General features: G+C 46.1%; 1 protein-coding gene across 1 annotated transcript; it reads left to right on the forward strand.

The window, feature by feature from the left end:
- Nucleotides 1-241: 241 nt before the first annotated feature.
- c25h12orf43 (chromosome 25 C12orf43 homolog) lies at nucleotides 242-13,750 on the forward strand. The gene is made up of 6 exons (XM_078421451.1): nucleotides 242-361; nucleotides 1,523-1,574; nucleotides 2,810-2,908; nucleotides 5,150-5,214; nucleotides 7,250-7,340; nucleotides 12,358-13,750. Exons 1-6 carry the CDS (start codon nucleotides 259-261, stop codon nucleotides 12,776-12,778), a joined length of 831 nt encoding a protein of 276 aa, XP_078277577.1. The 5' UTR covers nucleotides 242-258; the 3' UTR covers nucleotides 12,779-13,750.
- The last annotated feature ends 12,867 nt before the right edge of the window (nucleotides 13,751-26,617 follow it).

Consider the following 26,617-nt stretch of genomic DNA (forward strand, 5'->3'; position numbering starts at 1 on the left):
TCCAGCTTTTTGTGTCCATCTTTGGAGGTGGACAACTGCTTCTCAGGATGCTGGAATCCGTTGCTATGGAGGAAGAGGAGGCGGCGCCCAGCGTAACATGAACCCACGCGTCTCCAACCTACCGTCGTGCATTGTGGGTGTTGTAGTTTCACAGTGACGTCGTGTGCGCATGCCTTTCCGCAGTGCCGAAGCTCACGCAACTACATCTCCCATGGGGCCGCGCCCGCAGGTCGGACCGGCGTGAGCGGGGAGATTGAAATGGCGGCGGCCGTGGAGGCGCGGAGTTCAGACTCTGACAGCGCGGAGGAATGGTCCCGCCTCAGAGAGGCGGCTTGGGATCTCGGATCTCAGAGAACGACAGGTACATATGAACTCAAAATATATCTCCACCTGGATTTATCGCACAGTCCCATCTTGGCCTACTTTACAACTGTGTATATGTGAGAAATAAATACCTCCTTGTTTTTGCATTATTTCTTAAAATCCCGCATTAAAGTTGCTGCGTCTTGCCTTAAAATGAATTGCATGTTTTTTTGACGTTTATTAATGATACTATCTACCTCATCGGAGAACCTTGGACAATCTCTGATCAGACTTTACTGGACTATAACTTGCACTAAACATTATTCACGTTATTCCCCTAATCATGTACACTGTGGACGGTTCGATTGTAATCATGTATTGTCTTTCCGCTGACTGGTTAGCAGGCAACAAAAGCTTTTCACTGTACTTCGGTACACATGACAATAAACTAAACTACACAAGATCTCTCTGTACACAGATCTCTTATTTTCATATCGTGTCATCGGTATGTTTTGCTATAATTTAACACCCAAGAGCTTCAACTCCCACTCCCAGCCTGACCTTTCTGTCATGGGCCTCCTCCAGTGTCATAGTGAGGCCCACCGCAAATTGGAGGAACAGCACCTCATATTTTGCTTGGGCAGCTTACAGCCCAGCGGTATGAACATTGACTTTTCTAACTTTAGATAGTTCCTCTGTTCCTCTCTTCCCCTCCCCCTTCCCAGTTCTCCCACTGTCTTCCTGTCTCCACCTTTCTCCTTTCTTTGTCCCGCCCCCCCATGATATCAGTCTGAAGAAGGGTCTCGACCCGAAACGTCACCCATTCCTTCTCTCCAGAGATGCTGCCTGACCCGCTGAGTTACTCCAGCATTTTGTGATACCCAAAGAGCATTATCTCACTCCTGTCTGGATTAAATTCCATCTGCACTGTACACCCAAATTCCCAGCCGAGTCAATGTTCCACAGTATCCTCAGCCATCCCTTCATTATCTACAACTCCACCTGTCTTGGTGCTGTCTGCAAACTTTAGTTTCAGATAATTCCTCAGTACCTTTCAAAATCATAAAATATTTTAGTTTCAGTTGTTTTGCTTTGAATATAGTTCCATTTTAATATTTGGTCTCAATCCCAAAAGCATGTCAGATATTTTTGAAATAGGGGAAGCTTCCTTTTCATAATTATAATAATTATCCTTTTTTTAAATATTTTTCTTCATTAGCTGGGACCAGTGAAGATAAGACGACTTCAGTGTCAATAAAACCAAGTCTCAGGTATATAGACGCAAGGTTTCTATTTGTCTGTATTCTGTAATGTTATTTTCCACTCAATATTCACTGTATGTGGGATTTGTGAATCTTTATTTGCTGCAGCAGTTGTGCTTATTTGTTTTGCTGTTTGGTTATCACAAAAACAATAAAGTAATTCTTAAAAAAATTATTCATTTTTAATACATTTCAGCAGAACATGTTCACCAAATTTACTGAAGTTTCCAATAATATATGCATGATACAGAAGACCTTTGAATAGTGACTTCCGAACAACCGTACAGGTCATGACAGGAGCCTATTGTTTTAATGAATTGTTCCTGGTATTCGAGTGATCCCCACAAGCTTGTCTTTATTATTGATTCCTCGTTGCTAAGGACAGTCAGAGGGTATTAGCATTTATATTGCCTATCATTTATACAACTGTCAGTATTCTGACTCCAGTCTGAAGAAGGGTCTCACCCTGAAACGTCACCTATTCCTTCTCTCCAGAGATGCTGCCGATCCCACTGAGTTACTCCTGTATTTTCTGTCTATCTTTGGTTTCAGCCATGTACGCTCTGAGTTCTGGAACTTCTCCTTTTGAGCTTTCAGATGTGATTAACAGCTAGATCTTTTCTATTATCTGTTTAGTTTAGTTTTTTAGTTTAATTTAGAGATACAGCATGGAAAAGGCCCTTTGCCCACCAAGTCTGCGATTCCCACACACTAACACTATCCTACACACTAGGGACAATTTGCAATTTTAGCACACCAATTAAACTAGAAACCTGTACGTCTTTGGAGTGTGGGTGAAAACTAGACAAACCGGACAAAACCCACACAGGTCGCAGGGAGAACTTACCGACAATATCTGTACTCAGGATCGAACCCGGGTCTCTGGTGCTGTAAGGCAGCAACTCTACTGCTGCACCACTGTGCCCCCCCTGCTCTTATATCACTGAGTACATCTTTGCCTGATAATGCTGTCTGGTCAAAGTTAAAGCTAACATGAAAATTACTTTGTTAACAAATTGTAAAATAATTATCAGGAGTTAATAAGGTTGTTTATGTTCAAGGAGTTTTTATTAAATGGAAGTTGACAAATATACTATTAATTGTATGATTAGATATACATATACAGTTATGATCAAAGCCATGCTGTGAGTTCACAGTTGCAACAGTGTTCTTCAGAGAGAGAATTTGTTGTGAATTTTCTCTCGCTTTGATGAATGTTAAGCTTGATTTGTCCTCCCCTGTAGGCAAAACAGAGATAATCAGCAGCACGACAGAAATGAACTGCAGACAACGCCAGAATTCAGAAGTCACGTTGCTAAAAGGCTTGGCTTCCTGCTAGACGGGTAGGAAAAATTGAATGATCTTGCATTGAGCTCTTGGGATGTGTGTAACTACTGTTTTATTCCCAGCATTCTGCACTCTTACCCTGCGGTGAATGACATGCCGCTTGGGTCATTGTGGTTAATGGCACTTCACTTGGATCACCAAATTCCTTCTATTACCTGTACTAGTTGGAAGTGTGCTAATATCTTGGCCACCTACCTGAATGTGTGTTACACACTCAAAGCTCGATCCTGTTCATAGCAAAGTGATATGCTGGATTGGCATTTAAACTGCAATCTAAACAATAATTCCCTCCACCATATCATGCCATTAGTACATATCCATAAATGCACTGCATTTATTTGTTTCTTTTCGACATTAGACTTGTAGGCTTTAGACAGAGCGGAAGCAGGCTCTTTGGCCCACCGAGTAGGCGCCGGTCAACCATCACCCCATGCACTAACCCTATCCTACACACTAGGGACAATTTACAATTTTGCTGCAGCCAATTAGTCTACAAACCTGTACGTCTTTGTAGTGTGGGTGGAAACCGGAGAACCTGGAGAAAACCCACGTGGTCACAAGGATATCTTATAAACTCCATATAGACAGCACCCATAGTCAGGATCGAACCCGGGTCTCGGGCGCTGTAAGGTAGCAACTCAACCGCTGCGCCATTGTGCCACAATTCCTTGAAGATTGAAAGACTACTTTCAACGATAGTTCAGAGACAACATATGCATAGGAATACCATTACTTTCAGATTCCCCTCTAAGTGACAAGCTCTCCCAAATTGGAAATATATCTCCCTGCTTTCTTTGCTGCTGGGTTTAAATCCTGTAAATACCTACCCAAGGATGGAGGGAAGGTTCTTCAGAGGACTTCAGCTAATCAGTAAGGCAGTGTACTGCAGCAGAGACTCTTCAGAAGAGGCAATTAGTGCTGCTCTTCTCAGAAAGCCCACATCACGATGTATAAATCCATCAGGAAAGCCACTGCGAAACCAAGATCTTAAAACGAATAACCCTGGGCTGAGAAAAAAACCCTATTCTTTAACCTCCAAAGCACCTTAATAGCAGAATCTATCCAAAATGGGTTGGGGCAGTACTAATTGTTATGCCCTGAAGGTGCTGTTTGGATTTTTTCATTCAATAAATGAACATAATTTGTCCAGCTGTAACTGATACCTCTTGGGTGGAAGGCAGTAAGAGAATAAGTACCAGATCACTCGCATGTAGATGTATGAATGTAGAATATCAGATGTATGTTTAATATTCCAGCCTTTTTTCCTGCTTATGCTCATGGTTTTATCAGAGGAAGTTGTAAATGTGCCTACAAATAAATTATTTTTGTGATCTGTGCGTTGCTGGCAAGCCCAGCGTTTATTGACAGTCATAGAGTTATACAGCAGGGAAACTGGTCCTTTGGCCCAGCTTGTCCACGCCGACAAAGTTGCGTACCTGAGCTAGTCCCATTTGCCTGCATTGGCCCATATCCCTCTTAACCCTTTTTTATATATGAATTTATCCAAATGTATTTTAAACATTGTAATTGTACCTGCCTTATTCCACTTCCTCTGGTAGCTCTGTCCACGTACCCACAACACCGTGAAAATGTTGCCCCTCGGGTCTCCTTTAAATCCTTTCCCTTTTTCCTTAAATCTATAATCTTTAGGGTGGCACAGTGGCATAGCACGGCACAGTGGTGCAGCTGATAGAGCTGCTGCCTCAGAGCGCCAGAGGCATGCGTTCGATCCTGACCTTTGGTGTGGAGTTTGCACTTCCTCCCTGTGATGGTGTGGGTTTCGTGCGGATGCTCCAGTTTCTTCCCACATCCCCAAAACGTGCGGGTTTATAGGTTAATGGGTCCCTGTAAATTGTCCCTGTTGTGTAGGAAGTGGATGAGAAAATGGGATAACATGGAACTAGTGTGAATGAGTGATCGATGGTTATGGTGGGAGTTTTCGTCTCCCTTAACCTGGGAAAAGGACTGTGACCATTCACCTTGCCTATTTCCATCATTATTTTATGTATCTTTTCTAAGGTCACTTCTCAGCCTCTACGCTCTAGGGATAAAAGCCCCCAAAATACCCAATGACTTGACCTCCACCGCCGTCTGTGGCAATGAATTCCACAGATTCACCATCCTCTTCATATTCTGTCGTTGGTTGGGCATCATCATGCACTTGTGGAAGTTAGTTCCATTGCGAATGTGCGGATAAAATATTAAATATAATTGAAGTGTCTTTTTTAACTTTTCAGTATCATTGCTGTCGACAATTCTGGGCCCCTTCTCAAGCAGCCAGCAGAAGATAGTGATGATGAAGGTAAATGAATATTTTGGTTATAATGACCAATTTGTTTTTCAGGACTAAAAGCTTTTTATTAATGCAGCTTGGTATCAGTGTAAAATGTACATTTTTTGTTCATCATTTTAATATTAGCAGATACTATTGCAACATTTAAGAAACATTTAGACAGGTACGTGGACAGGCTTAGGGTTAGAGGGACATGGGCCAAAGGCAGGAAGGTGAGACTAGCATGTTGGTCAGTGTGGGCAATTTGGGCCACTGGGCCTGTTTCCACTCTGTAAGACTCTATGACTCTATTAGAAATTTAGAAATATCATTACAGATAGACTGGAGGGTGGTCAGAATTTTTTTTTTTTTAATGATGTTTTTTAAGTTACTGAAGATCATCAAATGTAGATAGAGTTTAGCAGAAGAAAGCCCCTTCTGATTGCCTAACAATGTCCCACCCCCATCATTGGGGCATCTCATATATGACATGTTTAGACAACATTCAGGCATGCTTTGATAAGTGGCAATTAACATTTGTGTTGCAAAATGTCACCAATAATCACCTCCAGCAAGAGGGAGTATTATCGCCCACCCTTAACATTGAAAGGAATTATCACTGCCAGGTCCCATGCCATTATGTGCTGCCACTAATGAATAATTCAACTGGACTAGCCATGTATCCCACGGCTACAAGAACATTTTAGAAACTCTGCATTTGCAGCATATGACTCCCTTCCTATCTTCTTAAAACCTTTCCACCATCTATAAGGCACAAATCAAGATCGTGTTGGAATATTCTTCATTTGTCTGGATCAGTGTAATGCCACCAACTCCCATGAAGCTTGACAGCATCCAAGATACAGTATCATGCAGAGTTAGCATTCAATCAACTACCTTAAGCATTTCTGTTGTGCTGTACCATTTTGTACCTCTATTTCTCTCTCCCCTGACTCTCAGTCTGAGGAAGAGTCTCGACCTGAAATGTCACCTATTCCTTTTCTCCAGAGATACTGCCTGACCCACTGAGTTACTCCAACATTTTGTGTCTATCTTTGGTGTAAATCAGCATCTGCAGTTCCTTCCTCCACAAACCCTAAGCATTTATTCCCTCAGTCACTGGCACAGAATGACTTCAGTGCGTGCCAGCTACAAAATGCATTGCAGTTACTTGCTCAGATTACCTCAACAGCACATGCCGATCCTGTGACCTGTGCCACCCTGGTGGGCAAGGGCATCAGGTGAATGGGCACACCATCACGATTGGGTTTCTTTCCAAGTGCCACACTTAGAAATGTACTACTGGCCATTTATGATAGAACACAAAATGCTGGAGTAACTCAGCGGGTCAGGCGGCTTCCCAGGAGGACATGGATAGGGGCATTTCAGGAGCCTTCTTCAGACTCTGAATCATCCCTGATCCATGTCCTCCATAGATGCTGCCTGACCCAGTGGGCTATTCCAGCTTAGTTTAGTTTAGTTTGGAGATGCAGCGCGGAAACAGGCCCTTCGGCCTACCGAGTCCGTGCCGACCCTGTACACTGGCATTATCCTACACACTAGCTATAATTTACAATTTTACCGAAGCCGATTAACCTACAAACCTATGTCTTTGGAATGTGGGTGGAATCTGGAGCACCTGGAGAAAACCCATGGGGAGAACGTACAAAGTCCGTACAGACAGTCCCCTTAGTCAGGATCGAACCCGGTTCTCTGGCACTGCTACAACTCTACTGCTGCACCACCGTGCCACTCTTCGTGTTTGATGCAAGAGTCCAGCATCTGCAGTTCCTTGTGTCTGCCCTTTAATGTAACTGGATCTACATTCTGAAACTACCTGCCTCACTGGAAGGATTGCAGCAAGGTGGTTCAGCACCATCGTCTGAAGGGCAATTGGGGTTTGGCAATAAATGTGCATTGCAATAGATCGCAAAAATGGCAATGATTTTCTAAAAAAAAGTTCTAAAAAGAAATGTTTGTCTAACTGGATGAAATGGAAATTCCATTGTTTCTTTAGAATTATTTTGTTTGTCTCATGGTTTGACGCATTAACAATGTTGTGCAGGTTTTCGATTATTTACCGCATCCATACCTGAGAGTCATAGGAAAGTCGAACCTTCATCTCCAGTTAAATGGAAGCCCCCGCCGAGTTCAAGGTAATGTCTTATTTTTACAAGGAATGTCGAGTTCATCTGAGAATTCATTATAATATTGATTCTTTGACAATCACGTTGTGTGAATAATAACATAGTTGGGCCCACAATTCTGACTGAGGTAAAGAAGCCGTTTCTTGGAGGAAAGAGAGAGGAGTGGGAAGGAGGTGGATATTTTCCACTCCAGGCTGTCAGCTTCCGACTGAGAAAACGAATCCAGAAAATATTGGGTTTCTAGATCCCCTGGCCTTTAACAGTAAAACGCAAAGTCCGGACATTCTGAGTCAAGACCCTTCTTTGAGTCTGAATGTTTATGGCAGAAGAAACCGGAAACGTTCAACATCCGGTTGCAATAGCTTTGATTGTGTGTTCAGGATAGTGGATTTGGGGAGTTAACTTTGAATTGTTTAAGGGAGGGGAGAGGGAGGGGGGGAGGAGGAAGGAGGGAAGGAGGGAGGGGGAGGAGAGAGGATAAGGGGCGTTGAGGGGGATGGAGTGGGGGGGAAGGGGAGGGTGGTTGGAGGGAGGGGGGGAGGGGGGTTGGGGAAGGAGGGGGAGGGGAGGAGGAAGGGAGGGGGGAGGAGGAAGGGAGGGGGGAGGGGGGAGGAGAGGGTGCTGCACCAATGCAGGAGAGGTTTGGGCCCAACGGGTCCACTTGGTCTCGTAGGCATTAAATAGATGTTGCATCAATTAGACTTTAGACTTTCCTTTAGATATTCAGTGCGGAAACAGGCCCTTTGGCCTACAGAGTCCACGCCGACCAGCGCACATACACTAACGCTATGCGACACACTAGGACCAACTTACAATTTTACCGAAGCCAATTAGCCTACAAACCTGTAGGGAGGAAACCGGATCACCTGGAGAAAACCCACGTGGTTGCAGGAAGAACGTAAAAATTGCAGTGAGCATAATAGTGATTGGGCTAATGGACAGTCTATGCTGGGTAGCAGCCAGAATACCAGAGATTTATCCTTGGTTGTGGTTGCAAAGAACAAAGATTTGAGGCATGATCTTTATATAAGTTAATTCAATATGTCGACTTGAATCATGTGTTAAAAGCTTGTGGAGTGGACAAAGCCACAGCGTAACTTTATTTTTTTTTGTGAGAACTTGGATTTAAAAATAATGCTTATTGTTCTCTGTCGACGTATGTTATCTATGTGGATGTTAAATGATCAAAATCTATGTCTTCAAACGGCAACCAGTTCATCATTCTCAATGAGCTCTCCAAACCTACGTTTTTTTATTGGAACCCTAAGCTTTTGTATGGAAAATACATCTTAAGCTTTCTAAAGTTGGGATGAAATGCTGAGTCACTGGTACGTAGGACCATGTGGAGTGATAGATTTAAAATTGCATCAGAATTTTTGTTATTTTAGCATGTTTGCTTAAGTATTTTTCCCTGTGGAGGATTGCTACTGAAGCATCAGCTAAGCATTATGTAACGAACCTCTGGAGGTTTCCTGGGTACTTGAAGCAAGGTCAGTGAATCCAAGCGTCACTTTAAAGCATCAAGAAGAATCAGTCAGTCTTGAAATACTTGCTCCACATTCATTTCCAGCACTGCACAAAGTGACAGATAATAAGGGCAGCATGTTAGCCCAGAGTTACCCTGTGGTGATGAATACAATCAATTCAGTTGGATCAGAATTATAATTAAGATCTAATACTCGCTGGAATTTAGAAGACTGAGGGGGGATCTTATAGAAACATATAAAATTCTTAAGGGGTTGGAGAGGCTAGATGCGGGAAGATTGTTCCCGATGTTGGGGAAGTCCAGAACAAGGGATCACAGCTTCAGGATAAGGGGGAAGTCTTTTAGGACTGAGATGAGAAAACATTTCTTCACACAGAGAGTGGTGAGTCTGTGGAATTCTCTGCCACAGAAGGTAGTTGCGGCCAGTTCATTGGCTATATTTAAGAGGGAGTTAGATGTGGCCCTTGTGGCTAAAGGGATCAGGGGGTATAGAGAGTAGGCAGATACAGGATACTGAGCTGGATGATCAGCCATGATCATATTGAATGGCGGTGCAGGTTCAAAGGGCCGAATGGCCTACTTCTGCACCTATTTTCTATGTTTCTATGTCTATGTTTCTATATGCAAATTCATCAGTGTGAATTGGAATGATGAAGAGGCTAATGCTTAAAGGCAAATATTTTTGTCCTTTGGTGTCCACTTTCATAATTGTGTGCATTTGCAGACTGTGAACAACTATAATGTCCTTTTTATAAATGAGGTTCCCACCACACTACAAAAAAGAGAGTACCGCTCCAGCATTGATATTCTGGACACTGGTGGTCTGACACCTCCTTTAATCTGGACAATATTTAAAGAGCGCTTTTGTGGTTCCACTGAAAATGTGCAGATGAAAATGTTCCGATGAGATAGAGATCGGCCGCCTCACCCGGCCTAGGCACCACATTTTCGGGGGGGCTTTTTCTCGCTTTGGAAGTGCAAGAGTACAATTATGTTGCAGCAGCAATTGAAACTTGCTGCATTGGTTGTGCTTCACACATAGATGGCAATGTACACTGCACTAATAACTGCAATTCCTCACTCCAATTCTTGCATTCATAGTGAAATCACGGAATAGATTTTCAGAGGAAGAACTATGTTAATGATGACCACATTTAAGGTCACTGTGCCTCTGACTGTGCTATAATTCGCAGATTCACATCGTGTGAATTGTTGTGAAAGCACCTTGTTAGAAATGTGTTGGGCGTTTTGCACACAAGTGCTTGCAATCTAAATAATAAATGATATAGTACATTATACTGCAGACATGCGCAAATCGTAACCAATTGTCTTGTTTCCTGCCCTACGAAGTGAGCAATGCTGGTTTGGAGAAGCTAGAGGAAATGGTTTTCTAGGGTTTTTGAGGCAAACATCTTTAATTGCTGGCAGCAAATCACTCTGAGGACTCTTGTGGTTTTGGGTACAGTTTAGGAAACCTACCAAGAAATAAACAAGACCAGAGTTTATATTAGCACCATTTGTGACCTGATGGATAATGAGTGTCAAAGAAATAGTTGCTGTTAGCACAGAGGGAAACCTGCTGACGGCACTTAAAATGACTTGGATGGCTGGTGATTGGTGATTCTTACTGGGGCCTAAATGTTGTCCAAGAGACTAGTACAATTTCCAACTGGAGGGAATCTGTGTGAAAATGGAGCCTTGGCTGGAAGAACACCTTATCTGGAAGCCAGCATTGCCTGCAACACAAATCTTCCTCCTCACTGCATGGAAGTGACAGCCTCAGTTGTTTGTTGAAGCCTTAGGAGCAGCACAGTGGTGCAGCACCAGAGACCCAGGTTCCATCCTGACTACGGGTGCTGTCTGTACAGAGTTTGTGCGTTCTCCCTGTGACCGGGTGGGTTTTCTCCGGGTGCTCCGGTTTCCTCCCACATCCCAAAGACGTTCAGGTTTGTAGGGTAATTGGCTCCTGTAAATTGCTCCCAGTATGTAGGACATGGAACTAGTGTAAAGGGTGTTCGCTTGTCGGCACGGACTCAGTGGGCCGATGGGCTTGTTTCTGCACTGTACCCCTAAAGTCTTTCAAGTCTGAAGAGCGGACCGTCTGAGTCAGCAGGTCAAGATTTGCCACTGAGCCAAGGCCAGCAAGTCTAGGACTAGAGGCCATCGCCTTAGAATAAAAGGACGTACCTTTAGAAAGGAGATGAGGAGGAAATTCTTTAGTCAGAGAATGGCAAATATGTGGAATTAATTGCCACAGAAGACTGGAGGCCCATTCAGTGGGTATTTTTAAGGAGGAGATTGATAGATTATTGATTAGTACAGGTGTCTGGGGTTGTGGGGAGAAGGCAGCAGAATGGGGTTGAAAGGGAAAGATAGATCAGCCATGATTGAATGGTGGAGTAGGCTTGATTGTCCAAATGGCCTAATTCTGCTCGTGGAACTTGTGAACTTATGAATCCTTTAACTTTGACAAGCATCAGTGGAAAGATCAGTATATTTGGATATCATTTTTGGTACCTTCTCTGAGTTTATGGGATCCCTGAAGTCACATTTAACATTGAATATTTCTATGTTGTGTCCCAGTTTGAATTCCATTTTATTTCATCATTGGCTAAGAATTGAACAATTGAAGGCGATATAGAAAGCACAATTACAATGTTCCTGCCCTCTAGCCCTAATATCTATGAGGTAATATTAGGATGGCGTAGCAGCAGAGCGGCTGCCTTGCAGCGGCAGAGACCCTGGGTTCGATCTTGACTCCGGGTGCTGTCAGTGGGTTTTATCCTGCTGAACCCACAAAACAAAGACGGCAGGTTTGTAGGTTAATTGGCTTCTGTAAATTGCCCCTTGTGTGTAGGACATGAAACTAGGGGCAGCACGGTGGTGCAGCGGTAAAGTTGCTGCCTTACAGCGCCAGAGACCCAAGTTCAATCCGAACTACTGGTGTTGTCTGTACAGAGTTTGTACATTCTCCTTGTGACAGTGGGGGTTTTCTCTGGGTGCTCCCACAATCCAAAGACGTGTAGGTTTGTAGGTTAATTGGCCTGTGTAAATTGTCCCTAGTGTGGAGGATAGAACAAGTGTATGGGTGATTGCTGGTTGGTGTGGACCGATGGGCCTGTTTCCACTCTGCATCTCTAAACTAAACTAAACTAGTGCAAGGGTGATCGGTGGTCGGCATGGACTTGGTGAGCTGAAGGGGCTGTTTCCATTGTATCTCTAAACCATCAGATTTCCCCCAAAAAAGGTTTATTTATATCGTTTATTCTTTGATGTTCGGAGATGAATTGAATGTCTAAGTTATACCTAAGGTAGATACAAAATGCTGTAGTAACTCAGTGGGACAGGCAGCATTTCTGGAGAGAAGGAATGGGTGACGTTTTGGGCCGAGACCCTTCTTCTAAGTTATACCTTCCAGGAATAGGGAATGATACTGAATACGTACACCTATGCAGTCTCACATTTTCTAGGTTCATTACATTTCTATTACAGCTGAATGTTTGCAGCCTATCATTAATCATGGTGTGTTAAATATGACAGTGATTCGGACAGTGAATGGGAACGGCTGAAGGAGGCAGTGGTTTCAGGCGACGACTTACTTCGGCAAAGTTCCATCGTCAGCAATCAGCCGGAGACAAATCAGGAGGAAGGCCCCGTTGAGAACAAAGACAAAGGGAAAAAGAAGAAAAGGAAAAAGAGGAAGCTGGCCATTGAAGGTGGGGACAATGGTAAAGAGGACGAGGAGGCAGTTTCAAAAAGAAAATCCAAACAGAAGTGCCGAGTTGTGGAAAAAGAGCTGGAACAAACTGAATTTGCTGATGAAACTCTGGAGGGTCATGGATGCTTCAAGAATGAAGAAGCTGATGTTGCAAGGAGTGGAAAGAAAAGAAAGAAACCCAAAAATGGTAAACATATATCCAAAATTAAGTTAAAAGGAGTTCTGCTAACAGATGGGTTATGACATTCATTGGAGATTCCTGACTTCCTTCAGCTTTCACTCTCGGTGATCTTCCAAAAGCTTTTGACTTGTGTACTTTGGCCTGTTACTTTGAAGTAATGTGGATCTCCGTACGAGAAGGGAAAGCAATGATTTCTTGCATACTGCTGTCCTGCCCAAGGGAGAATGTCTTTGAGTGGAGATTTGTTGGACTGATTCAGCTGAATTGTGTATAATGAACTGTCGCTTGAGGGAACTGTGACTGGAGCTCTTGGCCGATGTATCTTCCCGTTACCTGCCTTGAAATGATAATAGTTCTTTTCCTCATTGCATTGTCGAACTGGTCTGATTTATGTTTGAAATTTGAACTGCAGCCATTTTGGTTTGTTATCTTTGCGTCCCATGAGTATTTTTACTCTGCTTTCATTTTTAATTATTTTAACACTTTGTGATTTAAATACTGACTCGGAAAGAAACATTGTCTATGTTAACTCGGTCGTCCTGCTGTTAATTCCTGAGTGTTTTGTTTATAACCTGTTTACCAGTGTTCTGGTTTCTTCCCCAATATATCACGGGTAGTGTAAAACAACACATACAAGATCATATCTTTGCAGCAACATATCAAATGGTGCAGGTAGTATGGAAATTGGAAGAACAAATCTTCAGCTGGTTTGGCCTCAATGCTCTGATTCTCAAGATATGTTGCTGACTGAAAAACTGTGTGAATCCGTGCACAGCGTGATACTAGACCTTCCCATTTATCATGCCTGGGCATTGACACCTCTCCTTTCCATTATTCTTGCCAGGTATTAAATCTTCACATGAGGATAGAGGATGAGGTTCAGCGAGTTATTCTACCACAGAAACACTTATATCTAATCACGTATGTGCTAAACTGGCACATTTAACCCTTTTCAACCAAAGAAAGTAGAAAGCAGTCGGGGGTGGAATATTTTCTTATCCTTTTTTTAACAGCAATGGTGCATTTGATCTCATATGTGACTGGTATTCCTGTAATTAAAAAATCCTTGGAAAAGAATCATCAAGCAGCCATGAAAGTGTTTACAACTAATGGATTCAACTTGCTTGTGGATAAGTTACCTGAAGGTCAGTGCACCCTCCTGCTCTCACTGCAGCTTCTGAAATGGATGACTATTTCCTATTATGTCATGTCACAAGATGTCAAAATTGCTTAATGTTTTATTTTCATTTTCAGAGCCATCTAATGGTTTAAAGAAGAATTCTATTTAATTGTTGGAGACCACATTGACCTCTTGTCCAGATCAGCTGGATCATTTGATCTGTGCAATTGGCTCATCATTTTCTGCATTAACTAATGCTGTCCATTATAGTAGAACGCGGGATAATTAAACAGATTCATTCATTTTTAGCAGGGATTTCTCAGGCAATTCTGATTAAAAAGCCTCTTGACAAATTATATTCCTAACGCACAAATTTCTCGGGATAAAATGATCTTGAATACATTCTTATCCTTTTTCTTTCCTTTTTCGCGAAGCTACTAATTATTTTCAACGTGGGCAAATCTCTTCGTCAAATGGCGGTAATAGGAATCTCATAATCATTTGTTCCTGTTCTTTACCCAAACATCCATTTAGGGATCTTTTAAAAAAATAATGAAGTTTCTATTCTATACTGACATCCTTGGGATATGTTAAATCTATAAAAGGACACAAAGACAACAAGTCTCAGTCAAAGTAAATTTAGTGCCAAATATTGTTTCTTAAAATATGACTGTGTTTTAATTGAATTTCATGGGATATAATTTAGTTATAACAATGTAACCTACATTTTTCTTTCCAAATTTATCTTGAAATGTCCTCTATTTATGCCTTGCCTGGAGAGAGTGCATTCTTTCAAAGTGCTTTCTTTCTCCAGTCGAGAGTCGAATCCAGTAACACGTTCAAGCCTCTGTTGAAGAAGGTTCACGACCCGAAACGTCACCTATCCATGTGCCCCAGGGATGTGTAGGAAGGAACTGCAGATGCTGCTTTACACCAAAGATAGACACAAGATGCTGGAATAACTTGGCGGGTCAGGCAGCATAGAGTCACAGAGTGATACAGTGTGGAAACAGGCCATTCGGCCCAACTTGCCCACACCGGGCAACATGTCCCAGCTACATTAGTCCCACCTGCCTATGTTTGGTCCATATCCTTCCAAACTTGTCCTATCCCTGGGCGTCTCTGGAGAAAAGCAATAGATGACATTTCGGATGGAGATACTTCTTCGGACTGAGAGTCAGGGGAGAGGGAAACTAGAGGTGTGAAAAGGTACAAAAAGATGCTGCCTGACCCACTGAGTTACTCCAGCACTTTGTGTCTGTCCCTGGTAAACCTGCACCTGCAGTTCCTTGTTTCTACAAGCCTCTGTTGATGCTGCATTGTATTGCCTTTATATATAGAGGCCGAGTGACTAAACCACGACACTAAATTTACGTTTGTCTTTTTTTGAAGACTTTAACTCTTGTTGCCATGTGATTCCACAAGTGACAGCTGCCATTCCAAATCCCCCTCTCTTGCTGACCGCTAGAGATTGCTCATTCAGCAATGGCTTGCAATATAACAGAGAAAACCTGCAGAAATGAGGATGTGTTTATACTGCCACGGGTCTGTATACGTTCAAGTCTATGGTTCTAATCCTCGTATTCCTCCTGAAGAAGATGTTGGCATGTAAATACAGAATCTTTACAGTATCTTTTAATGTTTTTACAAGTTAATGTTGGTCAGTTTACAGTAAGCCCTCGTTGTAACGGACCATAGTGGAGGGAGTTTATTCACAAAATGCTGGAGTAACTCAGCAGGTCTGGCAGCATCTCAGGAGAGAAGGAATGGGTGACGTTTCGGGTCGAGACCCTTCTTCAGACTGAAGAAGGGTCTCGACCCGAAACGTCACCCATTCCTTCTCTCCTGAGATGCTGCCTGACCTGCTGAGTTACCCCAGCATTTTGTGAATAAATACCTTCGATTTGTACCAGCATCTGCAGTTATTTTCTTATAGTGGAGGGAGTGGTCTCCGTTATTGCCGATGACTGCAGGTGATGATTAATAGACAAAAGGACACAAAGTGCTGGAGTAATTCAGCGGGTGAGGATCGCTGGAGAACATGGATTGGTGACATCGGGACTATTCCTCAGACTGGTTCAGTCGGCTGAGTTATTCCAGCACACGGTGTCATTTCACATTAATAGTAGGCTCTGCACCGAGCCCTTCTTCACCGATTTTTTAATTAAAAAAATTTTTTTTTTTTTAATATCAAAAAATACTTTATTCAAATAATAAATATCATTTACAAAACATCTTTTTTAACAAGCCCATCCGACATTTCCGGAGGTTACATTCGATACAGGCATTCACTTAGACATTTACATACATTTACCCAGTATCCCTTATTTGGAGGGGCGTCTCTCTCCACCACACCCTGCCCCCTATGTCCAGCAGCGGAAGGACCCTAGACTGTGCTCCTCCCCCACAGGGTCTTAGCGTTGGCTGCACCAAGCTTCAGTGCGTCCCTCAGCACGTACACCTGCAGTCTGCAGCGGGCCAGTCGGCAACATTCCTTGACGGACAGCTCGCTCCGCTGGGAGGCCAACAAGGATCGGGCAGACCAAAGAGCGTCTTTCACCGAGTTGATGACCTTCCAGCAGCACTCGATGTCAGTCTCGGAATGCGTCCCTGGGAACAGTCCGTAGATCACAGAGTCCTCTGTGACGGAGCTGCTCGGAATGAATCGTGACAGGGACCCCTGCAGACCTCTCCAGACTCTCTTGGCAAATCCACACTCTGTGAAGAGGTGGGCCACCGTCTCCTCTCCGTAGCAGCCGTCCCGGAGGCAGCGTGCGCTGGTAGTGAGGTTCCGGCGGTGCAGGAAGGATCTGACTGAGAGGGCTCCCCTCACCGCCAGCCAAGCCAGGTCTTGGTGCTTGTTGGTTAGTTCTGGCGATGAGGCATTTTGCCAGACAAGCTGGGCAGTCTGCTCTGGGAACCACGCCACAGGATCCATGGAGTCATTCCCCTGCAGTGCCTGCAGGACGTTCCGTGCTGACCACTGCCCGATGGACTTGTGGTCCAAGGTGTTGGTCCGGAAGAACCTTTCCACAAACGACAGATGGTTCGGTAATGTCCAGCTGACTGGCACATTGCGTGGCATCTGCGCCAGGCCCATCCTTCGCAACACCGGGGACAGGTAGAACCTTAGCAGGTAGTGGCATTTGGTGCCCACGTGCCTTGGCTCTACGCTCCGCCTGATGCAGCCACACACGAAGGTGGCCATCAGGATGAGGGCGACGTTGGGCACGCTTTTACCCCCGTTGTCTGCCGACTTGTACATTGTGGCTCGTCGCACCCGGTCCATCCTCGACCCCCAGATGAAGTGGAAGACGGCCCGGGTGATCCCCTTGGCGTAGGAGGGAGGGACCGGCCACACTTGCGCCAAGTACAGCAGCCCCGAGAGCACCTCACACCTGATGACCAAATTTTTTCCCGTGATGGAGAGGGAGCGCTGCTTCCACAGCTCCAGCTTCTTCCCCACCTTGGCTATCCGCTCCAGCCAATTTTTGTTACATGCCTCAGCCTTCCCGAACCAGATCCACAGCACCTTCAGGAAGTCAGGCTTGATGGTGAAGGGGATGGAAGATCGGTCGGGCCAGTTGCCAAAGAGCATGGCCTCGCTCTTCCTGCGGTTTACCCTGGCCCCCGTGGCCGACTCAAACTGGTCGCAGACGCTGATCAGTCTGCGGACCGACCCTGGATCCGAGCAGAAGACGGCGACATCGTCCATGTACAGGGAGGCCTTGACCTGAGTGCCCCCACTGCCTGGCAATGTCACTCCTCTTATGCTCGCATCCTTCCTGATGGATTCGGCAAAGGGTTCAATGCAACAGACGAACAAGACAGGGGAGAGAGGGCAACCCTGCCTGACTCCAGACCTGACGGGGAAGCTGTCTGATTCCCACCCATTAATTTGGACTGCACTACAGATATCGGTGTAGAGCAGTTGTATCCACTTCCTGATTCCCTCCCCAAAGCCCATTTTGGAGAGCACGTCCCTCATGTACGTGTGCGATATCCTGTCGAAGGCCTTCTCCTGGTCCAAGCTGACCAGGCAGGCATCCACCCATCTGTCCTGCACGTAGGCAATGGTATCTCTCAGCAGCACCAGGCTGTCTGAGATTTTCCTGCCAGGTACAGCACAGGTTTGGTCCGAGTGGATCACCTGTCCCAGAGCAGACTTGACCCGGTTGGCGATGGCCTTAGACAGGATCTTGTAGTCTACATTTAACAATGTGATGGGTCTCCAATTCCTTATGTCATTCATCTCCCCCTTCTGCTTGTAAATCAGGGTGATGCTGCCCTTCCTCATAGAGTGACATGCTGCCGGCTAGAAGTATGTCGTTGTACACTTCCAGCAGGTCCGGGCCCACCCAGTCCCACAGAGACGAGTACAATTCTGCCGGTAAGCCATCGCCTCCAGGAGTTTTACTCGAGTCAAAGGAACGGATGGAGCCAGTCAGCTCCTCCAGGGTCAGAGGTTGGTCCAGACTCTCCCGCTTGCTGTCATCCAAGACTTCCGTGATGGAGGACAGGAAGTTCTGGGAGGCGGTGCTGTCTGTGGTCTTTTTATCGTACAGATCCTTATAAAAGGATCTGCAGATCTTTAGCATGTCTGTCTGCAAGGATGTTACTGGGCCGTCCTCCTCCCTAAGGCTTTTGATCACAGAGCTTCCCCTGTGAACCTTATGGAAGAAGAAATGTGAGCACGTCTCATCCTGCTCAACATGGCGGACCCTGGACCGGAAGATGATCTTGGAGGATTCAGAGGTAAAGAGCCGAGCTTGCCGGCCCTTCAACTCTCTCAGTTCCTCCCTCACATCCACCCCTCTCCTCTGCAGAAGGAGCAGTTGCTGCAAATCTGTCTGGAGTTGACACAATTCCCTCTTACCCTGTCTTGCTCTCTGAACACCTTTGGAGACGAAGAACTTCTTGATGTTCTCCTTTGTTGCCTCCCACCAGAGTGTCGGGGAGTCAAAGAGGGGCCTCACAGTTCTCCAACATGCGTAGTCCCTCTTTAGCTCCTCAATGTTCTCCGGGGTCAACAGCTCCACATTTAACTTCCACGTCCCTCTGCCCGCTTTCCGGTCCTCCTGTAGGTGACAGGTGGCCTGAAGGAGGCAGTGGTCAGAGAAGAACACCGGCGCGAGGTCGGTGTGTCTGACCGTTACGGCCCTCGATGTGAAGAGGAAGTCTACCCGGGACTGGGCTGAACCGTTCGGTCCTGACCAGGTGAACCGCGGCTGGGTTCCGCCTGCAGGGTCACTGAAGACGTCCCGCAGCTTTGCATCTTTGACCGTCTCCACCAGGAGTTTGGAGGTGCCGTCCAGTCTGTGGTTGGCACTGCCGGATCGTCTAGCCGCATCGATGATGCAGTTGAAGTCACCGGCCAGAACGAGCGGTCTAGACGTGGCCAGCAGCGGTGGGAGCTGCTGGAGGACGGCCAACCGCTCGCTCCGCCTGGGTGAGGCATACACAGTAATCAGCCGGAGCGGAGAACCACGGTACATAACATCCACCATCAGGAGACGCCCCCCCACCACCTCCCTTACCTCAGTGATGGTGAAGCCCCCTCCCCGCAGCAAGATCCCCAGACCGGACGCACGACAATCATTGCCCCCCGACCATACCGACAGTCCATGGGGCCACCATCGCGACCACCTCCGATAGCAGCGAAGGTGTGGCAGCCCGCACTCCTGTAAGAAAGTCACATCCGCCTTTACCTTGGCCAGGTACTGTAAGGCGTTTACACATCGCGCAGTCCTCTTCATACTGCGCACGTTTAAGGATGCCAGTTTCAGCTCCATTGTCCTTTAGAGTTCCAGACCGTCCTTCTGCCCCCGCATGTACATCGTCTGGGTGAGTTCCAGCACCTTTTCGTGGCACAGGTACTGGTTGTTGACTGCCTCAGCACAGGGCGAGTTTTCTGGCGTGGCCACTGCGATGCTCCCGGTCTCCCGGAGCTGGGGCCCATTGGCCACTGCACTGCTCCCAGTTTCCTGGAGCTGGGGCCCATTGGTCACTGCACTGCTCCCGGTCTCCCGGAGCTGGGGCCCATTGGCCGTTGTGCCGCTCCCGGTCTCCCGGAGCTGGGGCCCATCGGCCACTGCAATGCTCCCGGTCTCCCGGAGCTGGGGCCCATTGGCCGTTGTGCCGCTCACGGTCTCCCGGAGCTGGGGCCCATTGGCCGCTGCACTGCTCCCATTCTCCTGGGGCTGGGGCCCATTGGCCGTTGTACCGCTCCCGGTCTCCCGGAGCTGGGGCCCATTGGCCGTTGTGCCGCTCACGGTCTCCTGGGGCTGGGGCTTCATTGGCACTGCTTCCAGTCTCCTGGGGCTGGGGGACAACAGACATGTTCTTCCTCTTACCTTCCTCTTCCCCCGTTTTCTTCCTCTGCCTCCGTTGTCGGTTCTTCCCGGTCGCCTCATCCTCCGACGAGGAGAGGTTGCTGGCCTCGTCCTGGGAGAGGACTCTTTTTTGGGACTTGCTTGCTCCCTCCGGCTTTTTCTCGGTGCGCAGAGCCTTCAGGGTTTTCCTCGACTGTACCAACTTCCAATCCTCCTCTTCCTGTTCCCCCTCTTCCATTGACTCGCCCTCCTGGGCAGGGGGCTGTGGGGCTCTGTCGGGCGGTTGGGGGCTCGAGGTAGTCGAGCTGTCATCGCCCCTGCTCTCCTTTCCTATTTGGGCTTTTGCCGTGGTAGGAGGCGTCTCGTCCACCCTGGGGGTGCTGGCAGCGGCCCCTCTTATCGCCTGTGCGTAAGTGCTAGCTCTTTTAGGGCAGGCCCTGTAAAGGTGGCCTCCCTCCCCACACAGGTTGCAGCTCTTACTTTCTTTACAGTCCCTTGTCTCGTGGCCTTCTAACTTGCAGTTTCTGCAGACGACTGTCCTGCATTCTGCCGCCACGTGCCCAGGTTTGTTGCATTTCCTGCACACCCTGGGCTGCCCCGCGTACGTCATGTAGCCCCGGTTCCCTCCGATGGCGAACACCGAGGGAGGGTGGATGATGAATCCCTTCCCGTCCACCCTCAGCTTCACCTTCACTTGCCTCTTGCTCGTCCAGATCCCGAACAAGTCCTTTATGTCCACACAGTTCCCAGCCCCTTCGACATAGCGAGTGAGGAAGGTGAGGACATCCACGACGGGTACATGTGGGTTGAACATGTGCACCGTGATCATCCGTTCCCTCTGGGTGGGGAGGGTGAAGAGCGGTTGCACCTTCAAGAGCGACAGCGGGGCTTCGTCCCCCTTCTCCCGGAAGTCTTGCAGCATCTTCTGCCATCCCGCCGGGTTCTGGAAGGTAACGTCAAAATATCCATTACCTGGGAAGTCCTGGAGGCAGAAGATGTCCCCGGCCTTGAATCCACAGGCCTCCAGCAGCACCTTCTTGATGAAGAGGTCCCTTGAGAAAGGGGTCCCCTCCCTGAGGTCCTTCACCGATACTCGCAGGGTGTTCCGGATACCCTGCCCTCCAGCTCCACTTGCTGCTGCCATCCCACCTGGATAAGGGTGTTAGGTTGGTTACCCAACCAGCATGGATCCACCCCTAAACCAGACTCCTGTTCCTGACCTCGGCTCCTCGTCAATGATCCACGACTCAATACAGATACTGCTCTTATAAGAACATTTAGGGTTGTAGCTAATCAAACTCTACGCAATCCAACTCGTCCTGGGAGAACAGATACTACACTTGATCTTGGCACGGCTGTTGTTGAAGCCCCCGATACGATGCGCTTTCTTCAGGCCGCTGCCAACGACAGGGCGCTCTTGGTCCACAGATGCACCATAGAAAGCATTTTATCAGGATGCATTGCAGCTTGGTTTGGAAACGGCTCCATCCAAGACCGCATGAAATTGCAGCAAAATGTGGACACAGCCCAGACCATCACACAAACCAACCTCCCCTCCATTGATTCCATTTATACCTCACGCTGTCTCGGCAAGGCCAGCAGCATAATCAAGGACGAGTCTCACCCTGGCCACTCCCTCTTCTCCCCTCTCCCATCAGGCAAAAGGTATAGAAGTGTGAAAACACATACCTCCAGATTCAGGGACAGTTTCTTCCCAGCTGTTATCAGGCAACTGAATCACCCTACCACAACCAGAGAGCAGTGCTGAATTACTGTCTACCTTTTTGGTGACCCTCGAACTATCCTTGATCGGACTTTGCAGGCTTTACCTTGCACTTAACGTTATTCCCTTATCCTGTATCTATACTATACAGGGGTGGCCAAACCGCGGCTCGCGAGCTACATGCGGCTCTTTGACCTTTAATATGCGGCTCGTGGCCGCAAGAGACAAGCGTCGGTAGTCAGGATCAAACCCGGGTCTCTGGCGCTGTAAGACAGCGACTCCGCCATTGCGCCTCCCTCGCCTACTGTAACACACTGTTATTGGGTTTCAAAGTCCGGCCGGTTTGTTTACCAGACAGGTAGACAGCACCGCGGGGGGCTCGGGTTTCCACGGGGGCTATTTTAAGAATGCGGTCACACACACACAATGTGCTGGAACTCACTTAGTAACATTCTAGATCAGCCTTGAATACAGTGACGGAGAAGTCCTCAGGTTTGCTTGGGAGTTCATCTGTCTTTCCATTTGTCTTTCCGTCTCTCAGTCCAGCTCCCCACCTCGGCAGAGAGACGCAAAAATGCCGGGGAGTAAGTAACACAGCGGGACAGGCAGCATCTCTGGAGAGAAGGGACGGGTGACGTTTCGGGTCGAGAGACCCTCTGAAGATAGACATACAAAAACGCCGGAGTAACTCAGCGGCTCATTCAGCATCTCCGGAGAGAAGTCAGGGGAGAGAAGGGGGGGAGACACGAAGATGTGGAAGGGTAAAGGGTGTGTGCAAAACACAGATCAAAGGGGCCGCTGATCCAAGGAGAATGTAGGTAGACACACACACACACACACACACACACACACACACACAATGCTGGAGTAACTCAGCGGGTCAGGCAGCATCTCTGGAGAAAAAAGGAATAGGCATACATGCATTTCTTAATATTTATATAAATTTTTTGTAACAAAATGTGTATGTAACAATAAAAACGTATGTGTAAATTTTGTTCATGTCTTGCGGCTCTCAAACATCTGAACTTTATCGTATGTGGCTCTTACATTAAGCAAGTTTGGCCACCCCTGATCTATACGCTGTAAATGGCTCGATTGTAACCATGTTTTGTCTTTCCGCTGATTGGTTAGCACTCAACAAAAGCTTTTCACTGTACCTTGGTACACGTGACAATAAACTAAACTAACTAACTTGTATTGCAACAGTAACCAAGTGAAACATGCTGATTTGGATGTTGAATACTTTGGGACATCCAGCCCATTATGAATGCAACTCGGTGTCTGTTGTAATTTTTGTTATTTCTGAGGCGATGGAAGCTGAACAAATGCTGAAATGCTTATTTAAGTGAGGCCTTTAAAAGTAATGGTTATAAATGAGCAACTGCAATTTGTAACCAGTACTCAGCAAGCTGACAGAGGCTCCAGTGTTATTTGGTTTGATGGATTTTGTGAATCTTGCCTGTGGTTTCATTGCAGCCACTTTTTTCCGTTTTGATGTTAAAAGCATCTTGCAGGAAACAGGGGGTGATGTGTGCATCATCTTGCATTGTATTTCCGAGCTATCTGAATCCATTGTATAGGTGTGTGTGTGTGTGTGTGTGTGTTGAGGTGACAAATCGCGTTCCTAAATTTTCATTTGTTAGCATCTACTGGGAAATCAAACACTCCAAGGTCACACGTGGCAGGGATTGGATACCGATTTCTGACAGCATGCTTGAAGGATCCCTTCCCCCATTGCTTTTATGTTCTGCACAAATTTCCTCGGGGGAAATACACTGTAGCTGTCTGAACTAATTGAATTCATTTTGTTTAAATCCCCCTCTGAAGCGACTCCTGAGTTGAAGGGGCAGAATCACTGTCCTTTAACACTTGAACAGATTACTCAATGTTATTGGGGGTTTTTTGGACCCCTCTGCAGACGACGGTCAACTAACAAATCATTTAAGATAAAATAAATACGTTTTCTTTCTCGGCTTTACATCTGTTAAATGCTGTCTGTGTGAATCCATCCATTAGCATTCTCGAACAGAAAGAGAAGAGCACCACAGGCTGCCAGCAGTGAACTCGAGGAGCTTAACTTTGAGTGAGTACTTGATAGCCTAGGGCTGAAAATCTCTCGTACCTCTTTTTAAATGCAGATGCTTCCAGCAGAAATTATGGACGCAGCCCAAACCATCGCACAAGCCAACCTCCCTTCCATTGACTCAATCTGCACTACACGCTGCCTTGGCAAGGCCACCAGCATAATCAACAACTAGTCTCACCCTTCTTCTCACTCCTTCTTCTTCTCTCTCCCATCAGGCAAGAGGTACAGAAATATGAAAATGCACACCTCCAGATTCAGGGACAGTTTCTTCCCAGCTGTTATCAGGCATCTGAACCATCCTACCACCAACTAGAGAGCGGTCTTGAACTACCATCCACCTCATTGGAGACTCTCAGACCAACTTTAATCGGACTTTACTGGACTTTATCTTGCACTAAACATTGTACCCTTAGAAAATAAATTTTACAAAGGCCAAAGTTAAGTATCTGATCTTTAAAAGACCACAAAAGACTTCATAACGCCCAAGGTACGAGAAAATAGTGAATTTTAAATAAAGCAAGTAAAAGCTTTGAAACGCAATTTCTTTAGAGATACAGCATAGAATTCCATTTGGCCGACCAGCGATCACCCCGTACATTAACACTATCCTACACATTAGCGACTCTTTACAGAATCCAATTAACCTACAAATCTGCATGCCTTTTGGAGTGTGGGAGGAAACCAGAGCACCCAGGCAAAACCCCTGCGGTCGCAGGGAGAACGTACAAACTCTGTACAGATAGCACCTGTAGGATCGAACCTGGGTCTCTGGCGCTGTAAGGCAGCAACTCTACCACTGTGTTGCCCCTAAATTTCAATTTCTTAAAAAAATTAAAAAAGAATAATAATTTGGGAGCTATTTTCTTGTCCCAACAATGAAACCTAAGGACATATAACAATAACATATAACAACTACAGCATGGAAACAGGCCTGTCCGGCCCTACCAGTCCACGCCAACCATTCTCCCTGACCTAGTCTCATCTACCTGCACTCAGACCATAACCCTCCAATCCCCTCCTATCCATATACCTATCCAATTTACTCTTAAATAATAAAATCGAGCCAGCCTCCACCACTTCCACCGGAAGCCCATTCCATACAGCCACAACCCTCTGAGTAAAGAAGTTCCCCCTCATGTTACCCCTAAACCTTTGTCCCTCAATTCTGAAGCTATGTCCCCTTGTTGGAATCTTCCCCACTCTCAAAGGGAAAAGCCTACCCACGTCAACTCTGTCCGTCCCTCTCAAAATTTTAAAAACCTCTATCAAGTCCCCCCTCAACCTTCTACGCTCCAAAGAATAAAGACCCAACCTGTTCAACCTCTCTCTGTAGCCTAAGTGCTGAAACCCAGGCAACATTCTAGTAAATCTCCTCTGTACTCTCTCCATTTTGTCGACATCCTTCCTATAATTTGGCGACCAGAACTGCACACCATACTCCAGATTTGGCCTCACCAATGCCCTGTACAATTTCAACATTACATCCCAACTTCTATACTCGATGCTCTGATTTATAAAGGCAAGCATACCAAACGCCTTCTTCACCACCCTATCCACATGAGATTCCACCTTCAGGGAACAATGCACAGTTATTCCCAGATCCCTCTGTTCCACTGCATTCCTCAATTCCCTACCATTTACCCTGTACGTCCTATTTTGATTTGTCCTACCAAAATGCAGCACCTCACACTTATCAGCATTAAACTCCATCTGCCATCTTTCAGCCCACCCTTCCAAAAGGCCCAAGTCTCTCTGTAGACTTTGAAAATCTACCTCACTATCAACTACTCCACCTATCTTAGTATCATCTGCATATTTACTAATCCAATTTGCCACACCATCATCCAGATCATTAATGTAAATGACAAACAACAGTGGACCCAACACAGATCCTTGGGGCACTCCACTAGACACTGGCCTCCAACCTGACATACAATTGTCAACCGTTACCCTCTGGTATCTCCCATTCAGCCATTGTTGAATCCAACTTGCAACCTCACTATTAATACCCAACGATTTAACCTTCTTAATCAACCTTCCATGTGGAACCTTGTCAAATGCCTTACTGAAGTCCATATAGACAACATCCACAGCCTTGCCCTTATCAATTTCCCTGGTAACCTCTTCAAAAAATTCAAGAAGATTAGTCAAACATGACCTTCCAGGCACAAATCCATGTTGACTGTTTCTAATCAGGCCTTGATTATCCAAATAATTATATATATTGTCCCTAAGTATCTTTTCCATTAATTTTCCCACCACAGACGTCAAACTAATAGGTCTATAATTGCTAGGTTTACTTTTAGAACCTTTTTTAAACAAAGGCACAACATGCGCAATGTGCCAATCTTCCGGCACCATCCCTGTTTCTAATGACGTTTGAAATATTTCCGTCATAGCCCCTGCTATTTCTGCACTAACTTCCCTCAATGTCCTAGGGAATATCCTATCAGGACCTGGAGACTTATCCACTTTTATATTCTTCAAAAGCGTCCGTACCTCCTCTTCTTTAATCCTCCTAATTTCCATCACTACTCTACTTGTTTCGCTTACCTCACATAATTCAATATCCTTCTCCTCGGTAAATACCGAAGAAAAGAAATTGTTTAATATCTCCCCCATTTCTTCCGGCTCAGCACA

The sequence above is a fragment of the Rhinoraja longicauda genome, chromosome 25 (genome assembly GCF_053455715.1).
Source record: "Rhinoraja longicauda isolate Sanriku21f chromosome 25, sRhiLon1.1, whole genome shotgun sequence".
NCBI classification, from domain to species: domain Eukaryota; kingdom Metazoa; phylum Chordata; class Chondrichthyes; order Rajiformes; family Arhynchobatidae; genus Rhinoraja; species Rhinoraja longicauda.